Here is an 18,994-nt window from a genome sequence, read left to right as displayed (position 1 = left end):
GTGATAGCAGGTGCCTAGCTGACAGAGATCTAGGAAACTGGGGTATTAGTCCTACAAGTACAGGGAAGTGAATCCTGCCAACAACATTAAATGAGCTTAGCAGTGGATCCTTTCCACTTCCTTCCTTCAGGAAGGAAGCCTTATGCCTTGATTTCAGCCTGTGAGACCCTGAGCAGAGAGCCCAGACATGCCATCGCTGACTCCAGACCCAGGGAAATTGTGCGATAGTAAATTTGTGTTGTTTTAAGGTGCTAATTCTATGGTAATTTTCTGTGCAACAATAGAAAACTAACCAGTCTCTAACTGGTCTCCCTGTCTCCATTCTGATCCTTCTCCAATTCAGCATTCAAACTGCTGCCAGAGATTCTTCTAAACTGCAAACTTCATCATATTAGTCCTTGTGTACAAGTCGCAATGGGAATTTAAAAAAGACATGTGTGTACAATGTGCATATACCTTTATGTGAAAAGCTGGGTCAATGAGCAATAAAATGTCTATACTTTTTAAAAAATTAATACTCTTCCATCACATTAATGATAAAATCTATACCCTTCAGATGTCATGAGCAGACACCTATGGCTTATTTCATCTCCCAGTGATTCCCTACAAACATCCTACAATCCAGCCATTTCACATGATCTTATTATTCCAAGTGCCATATTTTCATGTTTTATGCTTCTGATTGCCTGCTGTTTACCTATATGAAAAATCCATACTCCACAAGACACAGCTCAAGTACCTTCTCCCTAACACCTTCCCCATAACACCTTGGTTCTCACCTTACTGGACTGAGAGGTTTTCCTGTCTTCAGAGTCTCTGTTTATCACTTTATCTTAGCCTCTAGCATACTGTGAGATCACTGATGTTTAGGTCCCTCTTTTAGAGGAGGAACGGACAGAGATACAACTTTTATCTGTGTCCCTATTTCTGTTAGACACTGCTAGTGTAATGGTCTGAATGTTTACATCCTCACCCAAATCATACATGGAATCCTAACTCCACTGTGATGGTATTTAGAGTTGGAGCCTTTGGGAGGTGATTAGGTCATGAGGGCGGAGCCCTCAGCATTGGTATCAGTGCCATTATAAAAGAGGCCTGAGAAAACACCCTCACCCCTTTTGCCATGTGAGGACATAGCAAGAAGACAGTCATCTATGAACCAGGAAGTGAGCCCTCACCACACACAGAATCTGCTGGCACCTTGATCTTGGACTTCCCAGCCTCCAGAATGGAGTGAAATAAATGTTTGTAGTTTAAGTCACCTATCTATGGTATTTTTGTTATAGCAGCCAACACAGACTAACACAGATGGTTAAAAAAAAAAAATGTCTGTTTGGAGAACAATTTCCTAATGAAGATTACTAAAATAAAATACTAAGCTGGAATTAGGATTAATTAGTGGAGATATAGCCTAATAAATTTGGATCATGAGAACTCATATTTTTTCCTAAAAACTGATAAGAAAAAAAATGACACCAAATTTTGGATGAATTTCAATATGAAAAAATTAAAAGCCCTTTATATTGGAAAACTAAAAAATAATCATGAAAATATTAATAATACATTGGGTAAAAAGGGATAATATTAATTTACAAAATGCTATTTCAATTCAGTAAGAAAAAAACAAAAAATGAGAAAGGCTATGAAAAGAAAACATACATAGATGATGAATATACTAAAATGTTCATATTCATTAGCAATCAAACAAGTGCTAATTAAAACAAAGAATTATTTTCTGCCCATTAAGTTAGCAAAACCCAAAAAGTTTAAATGAGAACACTAGTCTTAAGAAAACACACAAAATAAAGTGCATTCTCTTGTACTGTTAGTTGTATGTAAAAAAAAATCAATTACAACTGTTCTGACAAAACAACGTGGCAATAGACAGGGCCTCAAAAACCTTCACAATTTTTAAATCAGCAATCCCACTGATTATAACTTATCTTAAGAAAATAATTATAGACTTAGCTGCAAGAAGACTCAGCTGCAAAGATGTGCTTATAATAATACAGTATTCGGAAGGAAAAAACTGATTATCAAATAGTAAGGTAGCATTTGAAAAACTTATAGTATAGCCATAAATACAATATTGTATAGTCATTAAAAATCATGTTGTCAAAGAATATCTAATGGTTTGGGAAGATGATCATAATACATTGTCAGGTGAACAACCTAAGTTAGTTACATATACATAATATATTTTTTGTACATAGTTTTTACAAAATATGTATAATGTAAAAATGAGATATACCAGCTGGCTGGTGGGATTGCTGGTAAAGGCTATTTTTAGGGGCTATCATAATTTATGATTCAAACCAGGACATTTTTAAGAATGAAAGGAATAGCTACTAATAATTTCATTGGGACAAAAGTACAGACCAGTTCTGTTCTAGACAAACCATAATTACTGTTACTTTATTTCCATCCTTTAAATTATTGTCTTTATCAGGGGTGGGCAAACTATGCTGTGAGCCAAATCAAGGTGAAGCTAAGTACCTGGGAAATAGTATAGCCCTTAAAGCCTAAATATTTGCTATCTGTCCCTTAAAGAAATTCTGTTGATTCCTGATCTGTATCAAATACAATGAATAAACATAACTCTAGCAATAAAAGAGTTATTTTTTAAAACACCAATTTTAGACAAAATGCCATTTTTAAGTAAGCATTAAAGGTAAAACAGATCAGCATAATGATAATTACTTCAATCAAAGAAATTCCTGCTAGAGTCTTCTAAAGCTACAAGGAGACTAAGTCACTGTACTGGTCAGGAATATTTTACTAACTGCCTCCCAAAAAGTTCTGTAAGCGACCAGATTTAAAATTATTATGATTTTTCATTTTACTTGAAGAAAAACCAAGTATATAATGTGCACAGTAATATTCCCAAAAAATGCCTAAATCAAACAAGTTTTAAAGTATTAAGTATTACCAGAAACAACCCCTCAAAAAACCCCTGATTTCCATTACCTAGTATTGAATTACATAAAAGATATACAATTTTAAAATGAATTAACACACTGCCATTGAAGCTAAGTACAATATATGATACAAACAAACATTGTTTTTGGCCTAATAAAATGGACACACTATAAAATTGTGGGCATAAAAAATAAGTGATTACTTGTCCAATCAGTAAAAAATGCTTTTTAGATTGTTCTGTGAATATCTTTACTTTATGGACAAACCATACAACTAGTTGACTCACTGAAAAGCTCATGGCTTAAGTCAAAATACTGTCATGTTAGTCTTACTTTCTCTCCTTCCCATTCAAATATATTTCGATGTAATAAAGAATCTAATTTAGATTTCTGTCTACTGTAACTACCCTAGCTTGGTCCTATGAAATACACAACTAAGAAAGTTTTGAAGATTATTAATATATACTAGCCATTTTGGAGTAAGTGATGTAGGATAAATCTTAGGAAAATAAACGTACTGTAGTCCAAGTTCTTACATTTGGAAAAATTATCTACCACTCCCAAAATACTTAGAAAAAATTGGAAAAAAACACACAGAAGTAATACCATCCTTAAAAAAGGTGTTCTCATCATCTAAAATAAAACCTACTAGGAAAAAATGATTCATGAATTCAGCTTCCATAGCTGGATTTACAATTCACATGTAACATATGACTGCTATACGTATGGAGTCCATTCTAGACTCCGTCTCTCAGTAGTGGTGTAACTGGGATACATGCTGACCCTCAGTTTCAACATCTCCAAAATGAGAGGGTTGGAATAGACAACCTCAAAGGACCCATCTAGAGTGTATCTTTGTGATTCAATGACAATGAACATCTTGTAATTTAAGTATAGTTCTCCAAACCCTCTGCCACGATAGTTTTCAAAATTCTTATCATCTATATAGTTTGCATTTGAAAAAATATCACTTGAAGTTAATACCTATTTGTAACCATAAGGATTGTCTTCTTGCTTCCAGCAATAGCACAGTGGCATCGATAAGTCTCTCCTTCTAACCTTTTAACATGATTCTGAAAAGAAAACAAGACTCAAGATTTGCGTAGTACATGCATCCAAATAGTATTTCCAATACTGTGTATTAGTTTATTATAGTAACAGTGCTAGTTAGGAAAAAGAATTATTAGAAACAAAAACACAATATTGGCACATGAAACTAGAAAAATATTCATAGCACATTTATAAATTAACTTCCACTGTGCCTTAAATGACAAATCTGTATTAAATACTTACTAAGTGATCTTCTGATAAAATATACCTCATTCTGTGATAACTCAGCAGTTTAAAAATATCTACCAGAAATAATCACACATTTTCATTAACGGAATATAATATATGCAAATATAAAAGTGTGACATTAACATTACAGGGGTTCTTAACCTTGGGTCCAAGGAAGGACCTGGAAGGTCTATGAACCCTCTAAAATAGACTATAAAGTTTTGAAAATGTGGTTTTGCAACTTTTTTCAAAGGATGGTTCATATTTTTCATCAAATTTTTTCAAGTGGTCTGTGACCCTTCTCAAAGGTGAAGAATCACTGATTTACAGAGAGATAAATATACCACAATAATAAAATTCCAAGAGAACTGATATTTAATGTTTTTGAATTATGTGGTCTTATAGATTAAACATGCATGAAAAGCCAATGTATACACCAAATTATATTCTTGATAAAAAAATATTATGTCAATATTAACACAAACATGAAGAATTTCTAAGATTTCAAATAGCTGGCACAATTTATTGCTAAAGACAATTAACAAGCATAAATAATTCAAGTATAAATAGCACATTAAAATACATTTATTTTCATTTCAACTATCTCCAAACTATTGTGATTTGAATTGGCACACATTAAAAACAGTTATTTTTTATAGTTAATGCTAATGAAATATCATTGACATTATCTATAATGCACGATTAAAGATCAGATGATATAATGTATATGAAACTATAGAACATAAACATACCTAATAAACAAGACCATAACATTTATAACCAAGAATACAACATCAATATTATTAAAACGATAACCTAATAATAATCACAAGCAGAGAAAGCACATTTGTTATTATTTCAATGCTTAAATACACATTTTTAGAAAATCCTTGGTTCAGTTATTCCTTGACAGTTATGAAAAGCCATGAACAAAGATGAATCCCCAAAGAAACAGGATCTCATCTTCAGAATGAGTCTCAGAGACAAGTGGAATTTAAGTCACTTGTTTCACATCCTGCCTGTGAGAATTAGCCAAAATCTTTCAATATTTATACCTTAAATTCTATAATAAAGAAAAATGGGAAATGAATATAACAATTCAATACACTTATTTTCAGCTTTGAAATTTAAATGTTAAAATATTTAGATTTGAGATGCAATGTAAAAGAAATACTACCCACTTCCCATTTTGTATGTACTTTCATTAGTTTATCAGGGTATTGTGCTTTGAACCAGTGAAAGCCTTTAAAGGGCAATGTATCACCACACTACACTACCAGAAACTATTTTAAGCACTACTAAAATCCACTACACTCTGAGATTCAGATTAAGATATTCAGTCACTGATGGCAGCAGGAGAATAGATTTACAATATTTATCAAAAGCATTCAAGATTTTCAAGTAAATTCTAAGGAAATAATATATGAAAAAACAATATTTATAAGGATGTTTATCACAGAATTATTAGTGTTGGTAAAATAACAGAAGCATCTTTAATGCCAACAACTTGGAATGATCAAATACACACTAGAAGGTTACCTCAATAGATGGTAATGCAAGAATTAAGAGTGAAGCATTTCTATGAACATGGAAAAATGTAATTAAAATAAAAAAGCAACAGACATCATTTTAAATATCATATAGTCACAAGTATGTGAACCAAGTGAATATTAAATAAAAACTGGCCATATATATATATATGTGTGTGTGTGCATATATATATGTAAATATACATACATATATATATATATATATATATATGCATGTGTGAACAGTATCTTAGGAGAATAAGGGTGAAGCAGAAAAGTATATCCTATGAAAACACAGTGTATGATTTAGTAATTTTGAAAGCTTAGTGAAAAATACAGAGCAATACTCAAGAGAAAAAGAAAATGGGGTAAATGAAGAGATTCCCAAATAAATTATTTAGAATGTATCCATATTATAGTAAGAGGGCTAGGAGGGAATAATTCTACACTCCAGTGTTCTTTAATATTTACCCCGATAACAAGTTTTGTTATACTTGGTCCCTGAAGGACTGAAGTTTTCATTTCTTTTGTATATCCAGCACAGTCTAGATAATCAATAAATACTTCATACCTAAGTGATTACAGCAAGATAGGCAAGGGATCAAACAGCCTAAATTGAACTATCCATGCCTACCCCTGTCAGCTATGGAAAAAATTAGCAAGTCCTCTCATTAATGTACAATCATTTTATTTTTCCCAGTAACTACAATATATTAAACTTTAAAATGTTGTCTGATATAATAACAAAAACTAATAAATCAGAGATATATTTAGCTAAAATAATAAAAGTTACTTGAATTTTGTGCTTCTAGACATGCAGTTGAAAAAAGGGAAATCACAAGGTTACTAACGTAAAGAACTAAACAAAAGGTAAACAATAAGAAAAAATGTAAACAAGTTATACAATTTCCCAAAAGACTCATAAAATTGCAATATATCCAAGAAAATTAAAAATCGTTACTTTTACCTAAGAAGGAAGGGTAATTATTAGTGATGATTTAAGACAGCATCTTGATTAGTTATTGTGCTTGGTTCTCAGAAATTGTACATGCGGTGACATTTTTGCCAACCCTCAATTATCTAGGCACAAGAAGAGTCTGTCAGCTACAGTGTTAGGCTGATCTTTGGGTGTCATTTTTTCTTCTTTAAAGTGCTTGTATTAAATAAGCATTCAATTACTTCTTTTGGTAACGACAATTTAAAAAATATATAATCCAACTGAACAGTTATACGTTAGCAGTTTCACTCTCTTCAAATGTATGACACATTAAATGTCAGTTTATACTTTGGTTTCAATTTGGGGAGAAGGATGAAAGCTGCTAGATAAGATGCTGTTAAGTCAAATCAAACATTTCTATCATTTATCATAAGAAATCAAACCGCAATTTACTTTGAAAATTAACTATGAGGGTACTAATTTCAAAATGATAGTTTATAATTATTTTGTTCTCATTAAGATAACAAATCCTCTTTAAAAACTTAGAAGCTTAAAAAGGATTGGTTTTTAAAACTAAAGATAGCTATAAATTCAAGGGACACATAAATAATTTGCCTAATTACACGTTCAACTTTTATTTATGTTAAGTAAAACTAATAATTGTGAAATAAGCATAATCAACAAGGAGATTCAAGTTTTGAAAAGTAAAAATGCCAAGGGCTGATATTTATGTAACATCATTATAAAATGATTGCTATTTGTCCAGCAAGAGTACTGAGAGGTTAAAAAAAAGAAAAAAAGAGATTAAGGGCACATGTTCTCAAAATTCATGTCTCAATGCTTCTTTGAGGTCTAAGGACAGACCAACAGCAACTTGTATTTCAATTATTAAAACATAAGCCCCAGTTAACAGCCCCATAAATTGAGTAAATTGGGGTGCTGTGTGAAACATAGTTAGGTCATTCCATCATCAGGACTCACAGATAGAAAGAACACATAACAGATTGGACATAAGAATTGTTCTTATTTTTCTGATTTACATGAAAGTACATGAATGCCATAAAGAAAGATAAAACTTTCAAAATGATAGTAAAATTGTCTGCCTCTGAACTCAATATAAGTTTTTCACCAACTAAAAAAAGAAGGGAGTTAATTTCCTACATCCTTTAATATTTCATATTAATCTCTTATTCCTGTACAGTATTACCAGGGATACCACCATTCTAATTTGTAGTTGAGCCAGTACAAGAAGTTGAGAGAGAGGTGAGAGTTGTAAAGAAAACTTAATTAAAATGAACAATCAATCTAAATAAATCAAAGACAGTCAATTAATACCACAGTTTGTTTTGATTTTTAAGGATGAAATCAAGTAGTAGCATAGGAAACATTTACTCCTGTATTTCCAGTTCTTGCTGTGTAGGCAGAAAAAGAAAGAAAATAAAGTTAGAAGCATGCAGGAAGATAAAATGTATCAACATACAATAAAAACCAAAGGCTAAGAACAATGGAGAGTCATTTTACTTTGAAGTCAAAGTAGGAAAATATTAATAAATTTTTTTTTGTGGGGTGGGGGAATCCAGTCAAGGGAGAAAAGCAATTTACGTATGTATATATTATTTAAAAGCAGTAAAGTTAAAACTAAAATAAAAACCAAAAAAAATCCACCTTAAAACATTTTTAAGGTTTAAAAAGATTATAATTATACATAATCTTTTTTCTTCTTTCCTCCAGCTTCTGTTTACCTGAATAAATCTAGATTTACAGAGTAGTCCAAATAAATTAATTTGGCTGGGAGAAAAGGAAGCAGTGGGATTCCTATAATTAGCTATAAAGCAGGAGACCAAAGTTAACAGTGTTAACTAAATGAGCTACCACACAAACAGTAATAAAGCCTAAGACTTCTGTTAACGCTTTGCTTTCTGCACAAAAAAGCTTTGTTCCTGTGCAGAAAAAAAAAAATGACGTTATTCCCATTTAAAACATTATGCTAAAACAAAAAAAATTAACAATAAAATTCTACTCTACAAACCATGTTCCCTGTATAATCCTTACAAGAAGTTCATGAATCAGGAACTTTAAGAACCACCCATGGAATCCTCGTCCTAGAAATCTTTAATATTGAATTTTACCCATGACCATGAAGAACAGAATTTATACCTCAAATAAATCGTAGCCCTCGGATTCCTGTCTTTCATATGGGCGAATGATGCCATCCTCGTGGATGAAACGAGGGGGTCGGAGCCTGGACACTTCCTCAGTTGACTCTGCTGCCCTGTAAAGGCAGCAGAATAAGCACAAAAAATATGTGAGAATCTTTCAAAATAATACAAATATATATGTATATTAAATACTGTACCACATTCCATATTGTACCAATATTTGATAAAAACAGAGTGATTTTTAAATAACCAGTCCATTATTATGCGACAAGTATTATAAACAAGTCTGTCCGACTCCAATTCCCCGCCCCCCCCCCCAACCTTTTCTTAAAGAAAAGAAAATATCAAAATAACAAAGGCAGGGACTAACTTGTCCACTCTTTGTATCCTCGACATCTAGAACAGGGCCTGGCATATAGTAGATACTAATAAACATTTGTTGAACACAAGACAAGCTGAACCATAAAAACTGTCTCCTCTTACTCTTTTCTGGTGGCACTCCACCTTGTGAATCTGTAAGTGCTTTCAGTCAGAATTTAACACTCTTAAGAGCAGGCAAAGTATTTAACTTATTTATGTATTCCTAGCAACAATAAGTCCATAGACACATGCCTTGTACATGGTATGTACTTAATTACCTCTGAATCCCTTGGAAGGTGCTGCTGGCCATATCTATGATTCCACCCGTTGGACGAGCCACAGCACCCACAAGTCCTTTTCCAATTCCTTTAAAGAATCCAGCAGCTCCTTCCTTTTTGGCACCTTCATAAAACCAAGGACAATGAATGTATAAAGATATTTTAAAATAAGCAAGTTTGAACTCAAAAAATCCTGAGCCAAATACTGAACTGTTTTACCTAGAAATCTTCTACATTTTGGCTTTCTAAAGAAGTTGAATTTAATCATAAAATGTAAAAAACAGTGGTTTTCAAAGTGTGTTAAAAATACCAATTATTAGGCCCCACCCCACACCTACTAAGTCAGAAAGTGAGGCCCAGTGATCAGTGTTTTAACACACTGTCTGGGCCATCCTGAGTGGTGCTCAAGTTTTACAACCACTGCTTCTTAGACCCAAGAATCTAAGGTTTAAGAAATGACCAGAAATTTTTCTTTTTTGATTCTACCCTCAAGAGATTTTTCAAGCAGTGTTACTTTTTTTTTTTCAAATAAAAGAACATACTGAATTATAATTCACTTACCATATAATTCACATACCCATTGCAGTATACAAATTAAATGCTTTTGGGTATAGGAGAGTTGTGCAACCATCGCCACAATCAATTTTAGAAAATTTGTATCATCTCGAACATAAACCCCATGACTATTAGCAATCATTCGCCATTTCCCACAACCTGTCCTCAACTGATCCTGTGCAATTTAACTCCTTCCTCCCTGCCCCCCAGACTTAGGCAATCACTAATCTACTTTCCATCTCTAAGGATTTGCCTATTCTGGACATTTCCTACAAATGCAATCAAACAATATGTGGTCTTTTGTGACTTTTTTTTTTTTTCTTCATTTAGCAACATGTTTTCAGGGTTCATTCATCTTCTACTTGTAACAGCACTTGATTTCCTTTCACAGCTGGATACCATCCCATTGTAGAGATATACCACATTTTCTTTAATTATGCAATTGCTGACAGACATTTAGGTTGCTACCACCTTCTGGCTATTATGTTCTATGAACACTTATACATAAGTTTTTGAGTGAACACATGTTTTCAATTCCCTTAGATATATACCTAGAAGTGGAGTTGCTGTCACACACAGTAACGCTGTGTTTAAATAAATCCAGGTGTCCCAGCACCATTTGTTGAAATGGGTATTCTTTATGGAATTACCTTGGCACCCTTGTTGAAGATCAACTGGCCACAAATGTAAGGATTTATTTCTAGAATCTCAAGTCTATTCCATTGATCTATGTCTATCCATATGCCAGTACCACATTGTCTTAGTTACTGTACTTTTATGGTAAGTTTTTAAGTTGGATAGTGTAAGTTCTCCAACTCTGATCTTTTTCAAGATTGTTGGGGCTATATTGGGTCACCTGAATTCACATATACATTTTACGATCAGCTTGTCAATTTCTGCAAAGAAGCCAACTGGGATTTTGACTGGGACTGCAATTAATAAAGTACCTTTTTAATAGGATAAAAAAAGATCTATTGCTATTGAGGATCTAAAGGAACCCAGTTGAACTATGGTCCCACTGAAAATAACATTCAAAGTCTGAATCATAATCTATTACTTCATCTACTTTCTGAAGAAAGTACATTCATTTAAAACCAATTTAAAACTATGAGCATAAAATCAGAAATTCAATTAAATAACTAGTAGCAATAACATCTGTTATGCTTATTATGTATCAATTCTTGAGACTTTGTACAGGAAGGAGACATTCTTAACCTACCTTCCACAGGTTTTGTTATTATCCCAGTCACTCCACCAACAACTCCCTGAAAGAGATATCAATCATAAAGTCAAACTTGAATGGAAGGTGCTTAAGCCAACCACTAGAGGTCTCCACCTACACACTAGAAATAACTTTTTTTCAAAAAAATGAGGACTTATTTGATAATGTGAACATGTGGCTAAGTGAGCACTACAATTTTTTAAATATTACATAACAGAAAATTTTAAATAAAAGCACCTTGTACAAGTAAAATTCTATAACAGGAAGAATTAGAAAAGCAGGCAAAAAGATCCTACATCTGGCTCTGGCACCAATTTAGTTCTATAACCATGGGCAATTGATTCAATCTCTTTAAGCCTCAGTTTCCACACCAGTAAAATGAAAGACTTGAGCCAAATAATCCCTAAGATATAACTACAAATTTTAATGAAATAACTTTTTAATTTAGTGGAAGTGTGGAAAACTGAAAATGAAAGGACCTCTGAAGGACAGCAGATAGCCTAAGAAGTAAAGTACTTTATCTTACACAGCACACAACACTATAAATCACTGGTACAAACACGTTACAATTACAAGTTAAAAACAGTAATACGTTTATACATTCTTAATACTTGTCAAGTAATGGTAGTAAATAAAACTACCTGTATGTTACACAAATGCAAAGAAAGAGAACTGAAGTATACCCACTGTTTAAAAAATCAGATACTTCTGGGAAGAGAGGAAGGTGATCAAACAGAACTTTACAGAGTTACCTATATTTCCATTATTTATTAAATAACGTTACCTGTATAATTAAGCAATATTCATAATTACCTGTATAATTTTTAAAGTGCTGAAAAACAGTGAAAAGCAGTCCCTGGTTTACAAAAACTTAACTTATATACTTCCCCTGCCACAAAAATGGTCAAGTGATGATGACCTAAACAACTCCCCCTCCCTCTCGTTACCATCATTGACCATATTTCTCTCTGCTTTACTTCCTCCTCTTCCAGAAGAGAGCTAATCTGCCATCATCCTAGAGTTTTGACTTCAGCCCAAGTGCCAAACGAAGTCTGGGATTTGGGGGAAAGATGTGACGGTGGTATCAGCAAAGGAGAGCGCACAAGGAAACAGCAAAACCCACGGTTTTTCACTACTGCTGTTGTGACAGACTTTTACTCACAAGGAATATGCCAAGTTTCAAACAACCAGCTTCGAGTACATATTCTAAAGTGTAAACAGAAGTTCAGGACTTCTTGAAGACTCAGTATGAGACTTACACGCAGGAAGCCCTTTCCTCCTCTGGCCAGGCTGTCTCCAAAATCTTTAGGCTGTCGACCCATCTCTTCTCTTCTTTTCTGCTGATATTCCTTGTCCATTGTAATTGCTGCCAAACCTTTCCCAACAGAACCAGTGATGCGAGATACAACTCCTGCTGCACCACCTATCAAAAGACCCGGACAAGTAAGTCACAATGCTTCTTTATTTTATTTTTTTTTTAATTTTTAAAAAAAAAATTTTTTTTTAACGTTTATTTATTTTTGGGACAGAGAGAGACAGAGCATGAACGGGGGAGGGGCAGAGAGAGAGGGAGGCACAGAATCGGAAGCAGGCTCCAGGCTCTGAGCCATCAGCCCAGAGCCCGACGCAGGGCTCGAACTCACAAACTGCGAGATCGTGACCTGAGCTGAAGTCAGCCGCTTAACCGACTGAGCCACCCAGGCGCCCCATCACATTGCTTCTTTAAAGAGCAGCTACCCCCAAAATCAAGAGCACACTGTATACACTGTACGTTAGCCAACTTGACAACAAATTATATTAAAATAAATAAATAAATAAACAAACAAACAAACAGCATTACCACAATACACAGCACACCTCTGCTTTAAACAGGTGCATCAAATTCTGTCTCAAATACAAACACACAGAAATGTATTTTTTATCATTTCTGCTCATTAAGAAAAGGAATCAAACTATTTAAAGTATATTGATTCTCCAGAATTTTTCTGTAAACCTAAAACTGTTCTAAAAGATACATTATTGTTTCTCTTCAAAAAAGGACATTGAATCAACACTACAAAGACATATAAACAAACCCAGGAAGTCTACGGTTAAACTGTGTTCCATTCAAGAATAAGGGAACACATCTTTTAAACAGAATTATTAGAAAACTGTTCCCTCTTTTATTAAATATAATCATTTGTTTTTACAGACAATGAATATTAGAATAACTATTATAAAAAATACATATATTTACACACACAACTATGTGATACATACCTACAGTGTGTCCAAAGAGACTTCTGACTCCAATCACTAATCCCTCAGCAAATTCTTCAGGGCCTTGAACAGCACCCTGGCCAAAAAATAAATAAATGAACAGTTTGCTATTTAAAATTTAAATAATCTCAAGACTTGTGATCTAGTATTTCAGGGTTTCCATGAAGATACAGAATCTGTAAAGACCCATAAACACTGTGATGTCACAGTTTTCCCCCTCTAACGCAAATACTGACAGCACACCTACTGGGTATGAAGACACCTTCGGCCCACATGGTTTCAGTCAACTCTTCTGAGACAACAAAAACCAAACAAATAAATCATTTGTTTCAATCACAGTCTGAAGTTACCAGCTGCATTGGTAGCAAGACTAAGAGCCCACAGTTTTGATTCTTTTGTTTTCCCATGTATTCTCTCTGCTTTGTCCTGCTAAAACTCTTACTACTTTGGGCTCCTGGGTCCCTTAAATGGAGGTGAATAGGTTAGAGGAAAGCTTGAATACAAAACAAAGTGGGCTTTTCATAGCTCATGAGTCTTTCCATAGTGGCGAAACAGCCCTGAAATGATGTGAACCTACCTAGCAGTCTTCCTTGCAACTACATGAAATCTTGGAAGATGTGGGCACGTTTTAATGCCTAGACATCGGAAGCACTGAATTAATTCTGAAACAACCTTTTAATGTCATCTCAAGTAATTTGAAGTAAAAATATGACATTAACGTATTTTTGTTATTTGGATATGATTCAGTTCCCAGATACAATTAAAATACAAATTATCTGTCATAAAGAACAGAGTATCATTTTCTGTACCTATACTTAAATATAAGATCAATACCTGAAAGGGTTCATAGAATAAAGCTTCAACTCCTTCAGACAGGCCTCTAATTAATCCAAATGGGTTTCCAAGCACATCTAAGCCCAATACAAGGACATACATCTGTTTCAAGAACTAAAGAGAAAAAAGATAAATTAAGTCCTTTACTACTGGTGTAAGAAAGAGTATCATGATGCCTTGGGAAAAAAGGAGAGTGCTACCTAAATTAGGTTGTTAAAGGAAAGCTATGCAGAATAACCACCACTATATCCATTAACCGATCTTTCACTATGTGCCAGGCATTATGCTGGTACTTTACAACTGCTTTCAATTTGGATAGATTGGCTTAAGGCAGTCTGCCAGTTAGCAGCTATGTAACCTTGGACAAGTCAATTAGTCTCTATAGGCCTCAGTTTTCTCATCTAAAAAATGGAAGGAGGATGACACTGACCTTGCATGACTGAGCATGCATATTAAATGAATATATAATTCAAAAATACTTATTTTTAATATGTTAGTATCACTGTTACTATGAAACTAGATTGGGAAATAATTAATAATCAAAAGAAAAAACAAATTAAAGTATATCCTTATTTGAATAGGTAATAACCATAATGTCTATATACACCGTAGGAGAAAAGACGTTCTAGCAGAGGGAGGAAAGGGGAACTTCACCCCAGAATTCGATAGCACAGCAATGGTATCCCACTACCATGAAACAACAATTGCCCCTGCACCCAATTCAAACCATGGAATAACTGAGGCATGGAAAAGAGCCTGGCTTAGAATTCCTCTCCCATTTCTACTAGACTATGCTTAGAAACTTTAGACATTTATGAAATAAGTGAGATGTCTCCTACATTGGTATTCCTTCCCAAAGTGGTAAATGTATAATTGCAAAGGGAAAAAAGGCACTACAGGAAACTTTTAAAAACTTTTATTAAGAAGGGAAAGAGCTAAAGAAATAAAAACTAGTCATTCAAGAAAACTACTAAGAAATAAAACTACAGATTGAGGTAAATTAGATAAACAATGTTGCACACTGTGCAATCACATACAAATGTTTTGTTTGATATTTTATGAAGCATATTCTTTGTGAGCTACTATGATAGGAAATTACCTGTTCACTGTAATGTCTAACAACACTCCACATGAGCTGATCTCTCTTGTAAAACTGATACCGAATTTCATAATAAGCAAGTCTGGGAGGAGAAAGAAAGATTCAAAGGCATGATCATTACATTGGGAGAGAAAGAGACTTAAAATTTCAATGGTATGTTAATCATTGCTAATTGTTTTACAATTCTATTTGTAGATCTGCCACATATAATTTATGTTTGAGATCTTAATATTATGGTAACAAAATTACTATAAAATTAGTACATAAAGAGTAAAAAGATTGAAAAACTCAACCATAATCCCATTACACAGGGAATTTTTTAGGTTTTTTTTTTTTCTTTTCATTTCCCACTTTGAATTCTTTCTTTTCTATACAATTCAAAAATATTTAAAACAGTTTGTATGCATTTTTACACTCAATATTGTGAATAAGGATCTCTCTATGTTATTCAAAAATTCTATGTAACCATTTTTAATGGATGCATAGCATTCCATCATGTGGAAATGTCATAAGAAAACAATTTTACCATAGTCAGACATTTCCAAATCTTGACCATAATAATTAGCGCTGCCATATGTAAATTTTGAATATAAGTCTTTAGTTGCATTTCAAGATTATTATTTTTTTTGGACTGAATTCCCAATAAAAGAATTACTGAATGATAAACTACAAAAACATTTGAGGCTTTGAGACATATATATATATATGTGTGTGTGTATGTGTGTGTGTGTATACATATATCTTTCCACTCCTACAAATAGTTAAAAAAAAAAGTGCCCATTTGTTAGACCCAGCCCTTTTTCGTACTAGGATTACTCATATTTAAAAATCTTTGACAATTTACTTGAATTTGCATATATTATTTGCTATATGATAAAGCTGAACATTTCAAATATTTATCAGCCACTGTATCTTGCCTCTTGCAAATTATCTTATTGTCCTTTGGTGATTATGGCACTGGAATCTTTAGGTTTGTCTTATCAATGTTTGATATTAAGACTATTAATCCTCTCCTTGTCATATTTGTCCTTCTATTTTCCCAGTTCGTTTTCTAATTGTTTTCACTGATTCTGTTGTATTTACTTTCTATGTAGTTAAATCTATCTTGTATTTTCTACTGTGGGTTTTTCCATTGCTTTTAAACTGAGAACACTTTCTTTACTTAAGAGATTTGACAACAATTAACCTCATTGTTTTCCTCAGTCTTTCTCATTTGAATTTTATATTTAATCCTTCCATTCCTATGGAACTTGATAGTGTACAAGTACGGTGGAAATGGTATAAATGGATTTTTTTTTCCTCCAAGGTAACTACTTGTTCCAATACTGTTGTTGAATATTCAGTTCAACAAACACTCACTGAATTTATATGTGTCTAGCACACATAAATATTCTCAGATTAAATGTGGCATTATTATCTATACCTTTCCATATGATTATACTGAAATCTCATCATACTGCTACATATTTCTAAATATAAGTCTGTTCTAAAATGTGGTCAATTTATAAACTTCTAGTCAAACAATTCCATTTTTAATCTACATTGATGATTATCAACATATGAATAACTGAAGAAAATATAATACTTTTTATGAGTAAAATAAGCATATCTAAAAAGCATAATTAGAAAGAGGCCAAACTTTTCAAGTATAATGAGAATTACCATTTTTCTAAGCTAACACTGTACCCCAAATGGGAAGAATTAATATCCATAAAATAACCTTGGTACAAAACCCTCCCCATCTACTTTAACATAAATCTTACTTGAATATTAAGTCATCCACATCAGTCAAAGTAGCACCTATGCTTTTCAACAGCAGATTGACAGAATGAATTGCAATCATTTCCTGTTTTTCTTTGTCTGACTCTCCACTTCCACTACCCAAGGACAGACTCAAATGCAACTAAAAGAAAAATAATGTTCAATAAATACAAGCTAAAAACAACCAAAAAATTTATATACATAGGAACCAAATCTTTCAGATACAAACAGATGTTGTATATTTCAGTCCTAAAGAAAGCTATTATTTGTTACTCTACACACAACACAGGGTAACTCACTAATATCTGATTTTCATATTTGCTTTTTGATAAAAGACAAAGCAGTCTGTTCCAAAAACAGAGCTATAATTTTATCCAAAGTGTATACATACCATGGTGTTTATATGGAGGGGGCTCAAAACACTTCACAAAAACAGTATAATCATTTCAAGAAGAGAAACAAGTCAAGTGGCACACAAGTAGTCTATCAGTCAAAATAACAAATAATCATTTATTTTCATTCAACTAAAGTAAATAATTTATGGCAATAATTAACAATAACAATTATAATTATACAATAAGTAACAACAACATGACAATTACAGCAACAAACTGTTAAATAAATTTTTAAAAGAGCTAAGTGTTTCAGCTTCCACAGACTCCTTTAACTTAAACATGAGATCTTCACCTTACCATTTAATTTAGTTGTTTCTACTTTGGGCTATCGTCATTACTGCAACAGTGGCAAAGACACAGGCAGAAGGTAATTTTATCTGTACAAATAAAGCAGATGACTCTCCTTTCTGATTCTGCATTTTACCCAACCAATGTGTAGCTCAACAGAAAAGACTTGGGGTAAAACCAGAAAAGCCTGCGTGCTGTTTTTTTTGGTTTGTTTTTGTATTTTTGTTTGTTCGATGTCAGAGAATGTGGAGATCCGTGAAAGGTAAGCTTAGGTGGACAGACAGAGTTCCAGCCTTTCCCTTAAGGCAAAGTCACCATGGAATGAGAAAATAACTACTGTTTATGATCTTAATTATTCAATTTCATGACACAATTTCCAAAGTGCATAAAATCATGAATCGGTAATTAACAATCTTTAATACTACCCTAAGATTATAACCCATGAAGTCATTTTATACCTTCCAGAACAACTTTGATAGGAGGCATTCAGTAAGTATTTGTGGAAGGTATTATTCAATCTCATATATGATTTTTGCTTAATAATGGAAAAGAAACTGTGTTTAACCTACCACATAAAACGATATCAATTTTAAACTCAACACTATAAATAGGTCTAATACTACCAACCTAGTATATTAGTTTAAAATAATAATTCAATTCCATTTTATAAATTAATTTATTTAGCTGAATGGGTTGGTGGATGAAACTGAAAATAATGTTCTGTAAATAGTTTGGGGGAATGTAAAGGATCATCAATATTTTAAAGAGTTACTTAATTGTAGATATGGCCCATTACACAAGTTCAGAGCGTTATGGTTGATAGCATTTGTGAATTTACTAAGCATTCACCTCTTCCTATAAAACCTAAAAAGAACAACAGAAAGAAAAAAGAAAATGGGTTCATAAAGTACAAAATCAGGCAAGTGAAAGGTATCCAATTTTCCACTCTCTTAGATACAATCAAATTTTGGAAGGGTGAAAAACACCACATCAACAGTATAATACCTACTTCAGCGTTTTCACATTCTGGTTAGGGCGCCCATTATAGCTTTCTGTTTAGACCGTGAGAGTAGTTACAAAGTGCAACCAAAACATTAAATGTTGTGAGCACTTCTTCGCTTA

General features: G+C 33.0%; 1 protein-coding gene across 4 annotated transcripts in view; it reads right to left on the bottom strand.

Moving 5' to 3' along the window:
* Positions 1-18,994, bottom strand: part of VPS13C (vacuolar protein sorting 13 homolog C) — a 192,745-nt gene that overhangs the window by 5,015 nt on the left and 168,736 nt on the right. For 2 of the 4 annotated variants that reach the window (XR_013556316.2, XR_013556317.2), the window contains 10 exons: positions 17,192-17,331; positions 15,429-15,510; positions 14,330-14,443; positions 13,496-13,571; positions 12,496-12,659; positions 11,234-11,279; positions 9,460-9,583; positions 8,820-8,934; positions 6,693-8,074; positions 3,903-3,991 (listed from right to left, as the gene is read on the bottom strand). Coding sequence is in view for 2 of the 4 variants with exons in the window: in XM_078448671.2 (XP_078304797.2) it covers positions 3,903-3,991; positions 8,820-8,934; positions 9,460-9,583; positions 11,234-11,279; positions 12,496-12,659; positions 13,496-13,571; positions 14,330-14,443; positions 15,429-15,510; positions 17,192-17,331 (950 nt within the window). In the remaining 2 variants the exon portion in view is untranslated. Of the gene's footprint in view, positions 1-3,902; positions 3,992-6,692; positions 8,075-8,819; positions 8,935-9,459; positions 9,584-11,233; positions 11,280-12,495; positions 12,660-13,495; positions 13,572-14,329; positions 14,444-15,428; positions 15,511-17,191; positions 17,332-18,994 lie in introns of those variants that run through there. The other 2 variants (XM_078448671.2, XM_078448672.2) reach the window with 1 other exon arrangement.

Source organism: Panthera onca, chromosome B3 (genome assembly GCF_046562875.1).
Source record: "Panthera onca isolate mPanOnc1 chromosome B3, mPanOnc1 haplotype 2, whole genome shotgun sequence".
NCBI classification, from domain to species: Eukaryota; Metazoa; Chordata; class Mammalia; order Carnivora; family Felidae; genus Panthera; species Panthera onca.
Note: the sequence above shows the minus strand (reverse complement) of the source record. Positions and strands in the feature narration are given on the sequence as shown.